This window comes from Panthera uncia (genome assembly GCF_023721935.1).
Source record: "Panthera uncia isolate 11264 chromosome C1 unlocalized genomic scaffold, Puncia_PCG_1.0 HiC_scaffold_3, whole genome shotgun sequence".
NCBI lineage: Eukaryota > Metazoa > Chordata > Mammalia > Carnivora > Felidae > Panthera > Panthera uncia.
The window spans coordinates 35,891,933-35,904,128 of NW_026057584.1; the positions used below are offsets into that span (position 1 = coordinate 35,891,933).

A 12,196-nucleotide genomic window follows, 5' to 3' on the forward strand; every position below is an offset into this window, starting at 1 on the left:
TTGAAGATTGATGTATAGCTGGAAAACAAGTTTGAGGGAGACAGTTCTCTTTACCCAAGGAAAGCCTCTGGGGTCCAGCTCTCTTTTCCCTTTGATAGAACTCACGAAGTCGTCTTTGTTGTCGCCAGCCTCTCAGATATATAATAAACACAGGCTTGCTCGTTGAAAACATATCATTTGTCCATCTTACTTCTGTTAACAAAATAAAGAGATGCATGTATATTCACGGGAACTGTTAGGTACAGTTTTTTTCATCTTCATGTAGATGCGGGCAGTGGTGGTACCAAGATAAAGTGGCCGCTCTTACCATGACAGGCAGGGCACCATGGCCACACTGGGGTTCACCCCAGAAGGAGCCCCTTTCTCCTTTAATGTGGATTTTGAAAAAAAAATCTTAAGACTCGTCCTTCTGTTATTTCGTGTTGAGTTTGTGAGATTGGGTCTGCTTTGAAACTGTGGCCTTTTCGGGGTGGGGCAGAGGCTACATAAATATGCTTGATTTTGTGGCTCAAGTTATTTGAGAGTTAAAGAAATTACGAATCCAGGGGATCTGGAAGTGGAATCGTTGAGACTGAGATGTTTCATACCTGGGATTACCCCAGATTTAAAAAGGTGCACTACTCTACCAGGGTCTTTTGCTTTAATGAAGGTAGAAAGTTGTATTGTCCTTTGTGATTTATCATTTATCTTTTTTTTTTTTCCCCTGGGAGGAAAATCACTTTGGGCTTGGATGACACTTCTCAAAGATTGTTAAAAGCAGAATAACATTCCTCCTATGGCTGGATGATACCATTTGGATAACATTAAGGATGAAAATAAGATCTTCATGGATTTATATGTTGTGGCTTAAGTGATCTCTTTAGGTTTTTAAATATTAAATTTAATATTTTCTCTTGGAAATTATATAAATTACAAAGGGGATGTCTTAGACTCATAAAGTGAAAAAATAATATATGAGTTTTCTCTGTTCTCTTGTTCTCGTTTAAGTGATTGCTGTAAATTGCGGAGGTACATATATACCTAAAATATCTTGTCTGGGAAGTATTCCATCAGTTGGGGACCTGAGTTTCCCCAGTCTGTATGCTGGGTTTTATTAACTTCATCTCAGTCACAATAATAATATCCTATGTATTGCAATCCAGACATCTCAGTGTACCCTTAGGGAACTGCAGAATACACACTATGCTTTTGACTTTCTTGCTCTCTCCTTGTGTTCTTTTCTTTTTCTTTCCCCAGTGTTAGTCCTTTCCAGGGCTTGGTTGCTGTTACCTCTCGGTGGATGCATTTATTGGGTACAAGAATGAGAGTGGCTTTTAGTCTAGGTGATGGCTGCTTGTCTTTTGAAGCTTGGCTTTGTGAAATCTGCATTCACTTCACAGTGATGATTTTTACACATTAGACATCCATACATGTTTTGCTGTTTGATCCCTAAACATAGTAGGATTTCCTTTTGTAAGGAGAAGCCTTTTATTTTTTACTATAAAAACTTCACCTTTTCAGGTTTTTATTTGATAAAAATCTCTCCACTCTAGTATGATTTCCTTTGGGGTTTTGCACCAGTGTTTGATCTCAATTTTTAATAATTTTGGTGAGTTAAACTCCCCAAAGAAAACATGCTTGTGCTATGAAATATTCCCACTAGAAATCTGGGTAGTCTTGTCTTATTGAGAGCTGAGTGCTTGATTCCTTTATTAATTTCTTGCTAGTGAACCTCAGTACAGTTAACCTTTCCTTAACACTACACTGGAGAAATCAATCAAAGATTTTTTATTTTAATTGTTAAATTAGATAGAACAACATTTAGGCAAAGCTCAAAACCTGAGATGAGGAAGCAATGGTTACTATGAAGGCAATTTTTATTGATTCTTTTTCTGACTTTTGGGACTCTGAGTTGCAAATAGCTTTTCCAGAAAGGATAATGAGAGGGGAATAGCAAATACATCTCCTCTTAAATACTATCTGAAATATTATCTTCTCAGAAACTTCTAGAATAAAATTTTATACAACGAAGGACAGAAATCTTAATGAGTTATAGTATAGTCGTTTTAACATGGCATCGAGTCTTGAGACTTAATACATGCATTTATAACCCACTGTGAAAAGAACTTTAAAAATTTAGCTTTGAACTACAGGATACTTAAACAATGTTTAACATTCAAACAGTGTTTGAACTCTTCCGTGATAATCAAACTTACAGATTCTACTTTTTTCTTAAAAGAAAAAAAAATTTTTTTTTCTTAATTCACGATCACCGAACATTTTGTGGCTCTGATTTAGAAAAGATATTGCAGTCCTTCCATGCAGAACATGTAGGATGGCAGGTAAGACCCCCAGGGTCCCAGGATACGTACAGTCACAGAGCACAGTGCTGCTAGCCACTTGAGTCTTCACCAATGGACTGTGATGCCTTCCTAGTGATAAACTAACAATGTCTGTCCACAGTGGTTGCACACAGCCCTGAGGTCTGGTGCACTTCCCCCTTGAGAACATGGAGCAAGCTCCTAAGGCTACTTGTGTGGATTGTTTCTTAGAAAGCTTTTCTTGCACGCCGATGCTCACTGCGGTGCAGTGAGCTACAGTGATGTGATAGACTCAGCTGGGAAGTCACAGGAAAAAGCCAGAACTGACATTGCCTGTTAATGGTGGTTATTAACCTCTAGCTAGAATTAGCGTTTTTGTTGAACTGAACTAACATTTATTTTGGACTTGCTGTAAGACAGGCTCAGGGGTGGAGTGGGGAGTGAGGGAGTGAAGAAGACTTATCTAAATGCAGCCCATGTTGGAGAACGTAAAGGCAGGCCTCTCATTCACTCTAACTGGACATTCCCGACATCAGGGAATTTAGTTCCTTGGGTCAGGCTTGCTATGGCCCAGTTCCCAGGTGTAGCTCAGGCTTTTTTGTTTAGATAAGTAGCCACACTGTGCCTCTGTGTGCCTGTGAAATCCTGTTTTGCAAACTGCCTGGCCAACCTGATCCTGCTACCACATTTCTATAAATGAAGAGTATTGAGAGATGTGGGGTTTCTCCTGCAGACTTCAGGTCTGACTTCAGGTTGAGTTTCCATCTCTCAGTCTGGGGACAGGCTTGGGAGACCAGAACCCGGCTCTTTCCCCTACCACTTGAAGCTTAGCTTGAGCATTTGGGGTGGTAAGGAAGAGAGGACTAGAGTTCACGAGGCTTCCCCACCCCTGGCCTATTTTTGTTCTTATCTTCCAGAGTTAAGATCTGCCTCAGGGGCTGCAAGGTAGTGTCTGGTGTTACTAGACGGGATTCTGAGAATACAGTATTTCTTGATAGTCTTACCTCCTCACCCTACTTCCCCAAGGGGAGAGAGGCATCAAGGAGCTCTATGGTTGAAACTTTTATTTGGAGGCTTAACCTTGAGTTACAAACACCTGGGTCATGGATGAACATGAAATCAAATTTCTGCATATATGGCTTCATTTGCCCATAGACTAATTATTGGGCAAATGTTGCCTTCTCCAGCATTGTAGGATTAACTGTGTTCCTCCACCTTTGAACCACACAGGTCACCCACCTCTGTCAGCTCTTGCTTCCTCTTTAGTGAGACTGAAGAAAGAAAACCAACAGCAATGGCAAATGAATTAATCCTTCCGAGAATCTTTGCTCACAAGCAAGGGTCAGAGAGGAACTTTGGAAAGTAAAGCAGTTTAGGGGAGCTCAGAGGATCTCCAGTCCATCTGTGGATGGCTCCCTTGCCCCCAAATATTTTTTCTTCCCCTCCCACCCCCACAATGCCAAGACTGGTGAAAACATGTTTTGTTTTGTTTTGTTTTTTTAATTGCATCACCTGAAATTCTTTCCATTAGAAGTTAATGTGGGATACAATGTGTTTCATTTTACAATGAAAATATATCTAAGGAGATTAAAGGACTGCTAAACCATTCAAATAGCAAAGTGTAGCATCTTTTTATCTATTAATCTCTTTGGAATTTTTGAGCTCAGCCCCTGGGGGATTGGGAGGCTGGAGTGGAGTGGTGGAATGTGGAGCCTCTGGTTACCACGGCTCAGGAGGTCGGGTGCCTGGGAGGGGACAGCAGGGACAGAGAAGAGGACGGTAAGAAAGACACACTTGATCCATCTTGAAATTTTGCGTGGGACCCCAAGAAGGAGGTGAGGGGCACCCTATTCTTCCTTTCTGTTTCCTGCCACAGTCTTGGTGCTCAGAGTTGTCTCTATTGTGTTAGAGTGGGAGGAAGTGTCTAGAAGTTAATACTGGGGGTTAACATTGAGGTTTCTTCTTGTGTGTGTGACTCGGTGTATGTGTGTGTGTGTCCATGTGTGTGATAGAAATAGAAAGGGAGAGACAAAAGGAAAGGGAAGGGAGAATGAGGTTGTAGAGAAAGTAAATTGTTTTGTTTTTCTAATACATTTGCACTAGGATAGTTGCCACCCCTCACTCCTTTCTCTCCCAGTCCTCCGGTAGAGCCTGTCCTTGCTTGGCTTAATTGGTAGAATTTGTTTCAGTGTTTCAGGGTTCTATGATTTATTGATTGCGGTGGTTGTTAAGTGTGGTGCTTTACTCCAGGTTCAGTTTTATACAAAGAACAGATACGCGAGGCTCTGCTCTAAAGCCTTTGTAATCTTCAGTTAGCCCTAGGACCTTCTCAGGTGATAGAACCAGATACACTGCCAGCTTCAGGGAAGGGAGTGGGCCCCATGGCCGCCTTCCTTCTGAAAACAGATAGTTTCAGGAGCCCCTGGAAGGAGAGAAGAAAAGTTGGCCTCCTATCATCTCAGACTGGCTGCTGCTATTCAGGAGGCAGGTCCAAGAATGAGGGTGGACCCAAGAGACAAAGGGCTTGGGGTAGAGGCTGGAGCCCACTCTCACCTACACTAGAGTATGGCTCATTATTTGAGCCTTTCTTTGTCTATGAGTGACTAAAGGGTAGGAACTGCGTTTGATTCCTCCTGTCTGCCTAGCACAGTACCTCATGTCAAAAGGTGAATTTACTTTTAAGCAATGCATGTCACCCATGGGACATCACAAGTGGTGCAGGGGACAGGCCAAGCGTTTAGATCTCTGAGGGTGTGGGTTTCCAATGTACTTTTCCACCCCCAAGAAAGCAGTGTGCTTGAGATGTAGAGTTGGCTAATCTGAACTGTTCTACTTGTGCCTCGCTGTTTCTTTGAGCATGTTACTTATTTTCCCATAGTTTGTGTCTTCATTTATTGGATGAGAATAATAATACCTCCTCTCAGGGTAAAGGCCCGGAGAAAGATAAAGGTACCTGTGTATGTTAGAGTGTGTATGTGATGAGTTAGGAGGTGCTGTGCAAGGGAGAGGTTTGTTTGGTGTGACTTTGGTGGAAAACAATGGAATCCTATCCTCTAGACCCCGACCACTGGATCTTCTTTCATCTTTCCTTGTTGAGGTTAGACATCCAGGGCATCAAAGAATACTTGTGCCTCCGGTCACTTTCACACCAGTGTTGTGGCATTTCCTGAAAACTGCAATTGCTCTTTAAAATGAAGGGAAGGGTGGGGCATCTGGGTGGCTCAGTCAGTTGAGCGTCCGACTTTGGCTTAGGTCAAGATCTCACAGTACCTGAGTTCAAGCCCCGCGTCAAGCTCTGTGCTGACAGCTCAGAACCTGGAGCCTGCTTCCGATTCGGTGTCTCCCTCTGTCTCTGCCCCTCCCCTGCTCATGCTCTGTCTCCAAAATAAATAAATTTTTTAAAAAAATTTAAAAAAATTAAAAAATAAATAAATAAAATGAAGGGAAGGGGGGGAAGCCCTTCCCTTAATAAAACATTTGGATTAATGTGGTTAGGAATAAAACAATGGCTTACACTTTGTTCGATGATGCAGAGAAGATACCACATTAGATTTGGGAGTTTAACCAATAGTACATCTGTCCTCAAGTCTCCTAAGATCTGGAACACAGAGGGAAGATAACTGAGGGGCATCCAAGAAATGCTCAAGACAATTGCACAATTGTCTTAGTTATCAGTTTGTGATGACTTTATCCTGTGTCAGAAAAACCATTGTATATGTTGGTGTCAACAGATTGCTTCGAGCAGCTCTCCTAGAGATATAGTATGAGCCACATGTATAATTTAAAATTTTCTAGGAGCTTTGTGTAAAAGAAGTTAGACATAGGCAAAATAAATTTTGATAATTTATTTAACTTAGTGCATCCAAAAAATTTCTCTGTGCGATTGTTAAAAATGATTCATGATGTCTTTGTATTTTATTTGTTTTTTGGTATTAAATCATTGAAATTGAGTGTGTATCTTGTACTTACAAGCATATGTCAATTTCAGGTGTTTAGCTGCCACATATAACTAGTAGCTTCCATACTGGACAAGCAGTTTTGGAGTATAAAGTATGTGTTTTTAACACATTCACCCTTTTACCATGGGGCATGTTGAACATCTTTAGTAATTCAATGATTATGAGTATCATTTTTATTCTGAAGAAATGCTTTTTAGTAAGTATCATGAGCATTGATTATGGACCCTGAAAAAAATTACTGGTTTCTTGTTTTCCTCTGTATTAATATTAGTGAATGGTATTAATACTGATTTTGAAAAAAGAGAAACAAATAGGTTTCGTTGTTTGGGGGTAGCCAGACAACTTAACTATTTCACATTGTTTAATCCTGACAACAACTCTGTGATGTAGATATTATTTGCATCTTAACTGGGAGGAATTTGAGCTTCAGGAAGGTCAAATAAATTACCTGAGGTCACTACAATAGGTAAAGAATAACGGTGCCAGGATTTGATCCAAGAGCTGCCTGCCTCCGGACACGGTGTTAGTCACCAGCACATGTGACCATCTCCCGTGCATCTCTATTCCCATGGCTGTTGTGGTGAAGATTAGATTACCTTTATAATCACACACGCTTCTTCAGAAATAATGTCACGATGGAAGTGACAAATTGGGCATTGGAACTAATGACAATTGGGAAATGCGTTTTTCTAGTGGAAGGAGTCCCATGCTTATTTTGCCTCCGTGACAACAGAATTCACCATTCATCCCAATTGTCAGAACAACTCTTAATTTTTAGCAAAAGGCTGGGACCCTGTGCCTGTCCTTTAGATGAAACTACCTGCTTCACCTGCCACAATTGTAAAAGGCTTAGAGAGGCTTATAATCAAAAGGTTCAAAGTTCCCTACTTGATCATCTGGAAATGGGTCTGTGCTACAATAAAAGAAAAATAATGCCATAAGTTCCAGATACAGGGCCAGAGTAAGAGTTTCTTTTTTCTTCTTGATCATTTCTAAATTTTGTTGTGAATGCATTTTCGTTTCATGTTGTTAATTCTTTTATTGAAACTTACCTTTTAATTCTTCCCTCCTATTCTTAATTTATTTTTTGAATTGCTTATCAAATAGTCTCCCTATCTTTTTATCCATTGTTACTTTTCCCCTTTTTCTTTCTTTCTTTCTTTCTTTCTTTCTTTCTTTCTTTCTTTCTTCTCTCTTTTTGCCTGGAGTAAGTGGCATTGGCAGGGGGAAAAATGGAATATATATATATAAGAATATATATATATATATATATATATATATATTCTTTTATCATTTTCTTTTCCAGGGATTTGCTGTTTTTAAGTTTTTAAAACCTATGCCTTAATTTTCTTCTTCTTCCCACTTGACCCCAAGTGTACTATTTTACTATTTTTTATTTCTCTTGTCATTGTCATTAGTAACCACACCTATGTTTCCTCTTCTTTTGTAAAAATTGCATTTCATTGTAAACATTTCATAATTGCTTAGATCTATGAAATTCAAATAAAAATGTACATTTTTCTAGGGGTTAAATATAACCTCTTTATTTTTTAGTGTCTCATATATATGTGCTTTCAGAGTAAATTCTGTTGTCATATGTTTCTGGTTAATATTGTTTTGTTTTATAAATGACCTCCAAGTCCTTTTTTCTTTCTTTCTTTCTTTCTTTCTTTCTTTCTTTCTTTCTTTCTTTCTTCCTTCCTTCCTTCCTTCCTTCCTTCCTTCCTTCCTTTATTTCTTTCAAAGTAGGTGATGCCTGTGATGGATGGGTGCTTGCCTTTTGACTGTAAAGAGTTATTGCTATCATGTCAGATAACAATTGCTTTCTTTAATCACAGAACTAAAATGTGTAGGAAATATTTTGGTAACTGACACTTTCAAAACGTAAGTTCCTAAATGGTAGAGACCCCTGTGCTCTAATGTCATATTTTGTATCTCACTCGTTGAACTGTTAATATTATTTCTAAAAATTGATAGGGTCTTGAGTCTTTTGCAGTTGACTATAGACTTGAGGAAGATTTATGGTTCCTAAGTAATGGATACATGATAGGTTATGGAGCAACTGGATTCACTTAAAGGCCTTATCTGTGACTCCCAGATGTGTGACACTCAGATGTTGACATTAGGAACTGCACATGGATTTTCAGCACTGAAACTTATGTACACATAGGTATTAGTGGTGAAGTATAGCTTGTGGCACCACTGACTACATGGCCCTATGTGTGCATATGCTTAAATCATTAAAAATAGAAATCAACCTGCTTCCTTGGACAAAGATCATATACCAGTCTGTAAGAGTTACAAGGTCTAAATGGGGGCTATTCCCTGCTGGTGAGGACTCTGATGAATAGATCCTATAAAATGCCATTATGCTTGCTTAGGAAGATTTTAGGGCAGGAGCCACGTCAGACTTGTTCTTACTTGTATCCCTAAAGCCACAGGGGATGCCTGGCACACAATAGGTGTCCAGGGAATAAAAATTGGATAAATGAATGAGCACAAAGATAATTTGAAGGAAATTTAATTTATATTATTCATTTCATGTGTTACATATATTTAGGAATAAATTGGGCATAAATGAACATTTGATATGCCATTACTGGTCACAGCTTTAAAAAATATTTTATAAGGCACCATGTGGCCAGGCTAAATTCCCTTGTTCATCTAAAACAATCAGTTCGCTCCATCCTTGTTTCCTATTTTCCATAAATCTATACCATGGATACTGTATTTGCTACAAACAGTAATGCTACCTTACTGTTCTTAAGGGCAAACACAGAGGCTGTAGTTGTCCAGGAGATAGTTTGGTGTGACTTGTTAGCCTGTTGTGCTGGCTTAATAATAATTACCATGATCCTTAGTGATAACAGTTCTTAATGAGTGTTATTATTGTTAATAATGATTATATTTAATAATTACACCCTATACTTATTATCTTTAATAATAATAATTAGCACATGGGAACCAGTGGCACCATTGTATTATCTTTAGAACAAAAATCTACATCTGTGAGCTGGTAGTTTGCAGTGTCTGCTCCCACCCTCTGCTTTCCAGATCAGAGTGAGTTGGGAGGCTTCTAGGGTCTAGGCAACGGGAGGGGCTTCTAGAAGAACTGTGCAGTCCTGGTGTCACAGGCGGGACTCCCATACCTCATTTACCCAGAAGTCTTATTTTTATTGTAAAGTGCCTTCAGCAATGACCAGCTCGTCCACCACCCCATCTCTCAGCCTGCCCACCTATTCTTCATAACTTTTGTGTTTTTTTGCACAAAGAGAGAAGACCCAGAACAGATCTTCTTCTATAAAGTACTAACTTGTGTGAATTACGTGGGGCAGAGTCCATGTTTATTACTTGTATGTTGGTAAAACTTTGATCTTCTTATGCCTTGGCTATGTTTAGATTTAAATGCCTGTATGACTTTTTTAAAAATAAAAAACAGTTTATAAAAAAATCTTTGGCGAATTAAACATTTTTTAGCTTTTCACACTTTGATACAAAGCAGAGAAATATTTCAGTGACAACAGATTTCAACAGATTTTCAACTAGACTAATTTGCTTTATTCTTTAGGGTAGTTTACTTCTTTTCCCTGAAAACACAAGAAGAGATAGTTCCCTTTATAGTGGTAACTGGTGTTAATATATAAAATAATAACTTAAAAGAAAGACAGAGTTTTACATGTGGATGCATATTTTGATACAAGTTAAATGTCAGTTAAGATTTTCAGGAGCAGGGTATTTTCAGGCTAATTGATGCCCTATTTACCAAGATGTAGAAAAATAAAAGCTATAAAAGGGACTTTTAAAAAGTTCCTATTGACGGGCACCTCGGTGGCTCAGTGGTTGAGCATCTGACTCCTGATTTCGGCTCAGGTTATGATCTCACAGTTCATGGGTTTGAGCCCCACGTGGGGTCTGTGCTGACAGTGCAGAGCCTACTTGGGATTCTCTCTGCCTCTGCCCCTCCCTCGCTTGCGTGCTCTCTCTATCTCTCAAAAATAAATAAATAAACTTAAAAAAAAAAATTTCCCATTGACTTTCTTGTACATATTCACATGATAGCTTAGACCGTGAAATCAAATATGCCTCTCTACTAGGTCTTTTATATTTACCGACAGAAGCAAATCTGATCTGGAAATACCAGTCCTGATTGACAGTTAATGGTGAGACCATAGACATGAAAGATGTAAGGGTCTAGAAGGTCACCTTGACCTCAGCTATATGCCGGCTGTGGAGTTAGGGTCTCAGTCAGGACACCTCATTGGTGCACTCCACTTTTTAATGACTGGAATCTGAGGGCTTCTGCCATCGCCCGAGGCAATTCTGCTTGCAGTCTGAGAGTAATAAGGAAGGGGAAAAACATCCCCAGCTTTCCCATTAGACCCATCCAACTAAGAGGCTTGTTTAATCTAAACCATTGTCGATCACAGATGAGTAACTTTTATAACTGCCTCTTCCCTTCTCATCATGGTGACTGAGATTTGCTTTGTAATATTTGTGTTTTGCTCTTGAATTTTGTCTCTCCAGGTTTGATGATTCCTGTCTTTTGTGTGGTGGAGCAGTTGGATGGCTCTCTTGAATATGACAACAGAGAAGAACATGCAGAGTTTGTCCTGGTTCGAAAAGATGTGCTTTTTAGCCAGCTGGTGGAGACCGCGCTCCTGGCCCTGGGGTACTCCCACAGCTCCGCAGCTCAGGCACAAGGTATTAACGCATATCCCCTTCCTCCTCCCCACGCCTCGTTGTGTCAGGATTTGAGGAAGAATGTGTTTCCTGAAATAATTCTCCAAACATGGGTTGGAGGAGAATGGTCAGATTTAACATCTTTTCCAAACAGTGAATAGCAGAATGTTTCTTGCCAAGTTTTGTTTTCTGGTTGCTTTGGGAAATATTTGACCGGCACCTTTAGAGCCACCAAAATAAACTTGCATTTTAAAGTGATCATCATAGGGGTTTTTTTGGCATTGAAAGCTCTGTTACTTTCTCTAAGTCCCGAAACTGGTGTTCTCAGAGCGTTGAGATGTTTGGTCCTAACTTCTCCAAACTTTAATACGTGATTTATAAGCTTTCAGTTTTCTAAATTTATTTATTGCTTTGCGCCTATAGCTTCTGCACTTTACAATTAGCTTTTAATTAAGTAGAAAAAAATGGGTACATTTTATCATACTTTCGTTATCTTTGAAAACTGCTCTGTAGTTTTAGTGTAGTACATTCAGTAAAAAACAAAAAAACAAAACAAAACAAAAAAACTCCCCTCAGTGTCTTTGTGATCAATTCACTGTGTCTATGTAATTAAGTATTAAAATTACATCATCATTTCTGCACGTATCGTAGAGCACTGGGGAGCACATTGTGAGTTTCTGTTGCTTCACTCTGCAGCATAGCCCATTGTTCTTTCATGGCAGAGAACTGACAAAAAAAAAAAAAAAACAAAAAAAAACAAAAACATCCCCCAAACCTGGGAAAATGGAAGAAAACTTTTTGACCCAGTGGAATGATTATTATTGTATTTCAGCTCAAATGACTGAATCCTATAGTTTATGATAATCCTTATAACCGAAGGAAAGCAATAGGTTACCTCCAGGTCTTGCTTTGCATATTCATTTTCTATATTACTATTCTTACTTAACATTTGTGTATATGTGCCACAGATTTTTGCAACTTCTTTTTTTTATGAGCCCCTTGTCAAAGCCTCCATTTATTCAGATAAGGAAACTATGAGAGATTAAACAGTACATACAAAGTTTACAGGTAAGGCAACCGAGGACATGGGATTTAGTATCCAAGCTCTTGACCGATTCTGTAAGCAGATCATCACTGTTTGAAAAATGTTTCAGTCTTTAAATTAGATTGTAATTCTACCAGGAAAGCAGCCCATCTGAAACCAGGGGTCAAGAATGTTTTCCCAGGGCAGGTGGTACCCCATGGATTATTGGAAGT

General features: G+C 39.2%; 1 protein-coding gene across 1 annotated transcript in view; it reads left to right on the top strand.

Annotated features, from left to right (window-relative positions):
- The window catches only part of SATB2 (SATB homeobox 2), a 187,958-nt gene that overhangs the window by 12,415 nt on the left and 163,347 nt on the right, over positions 1–12,196 (top strand). Inside the window, exon 3 of the mRNA XM_049615202.1 lies at positions 10,784–10,960. Coding sequence (XP_049471159.1) covers positions 10,784–10,960 — 177 coding nt within the window. The remainder of the gene's footprint in view (positions 1–10,783; positions 10,961–12,196) is intronic.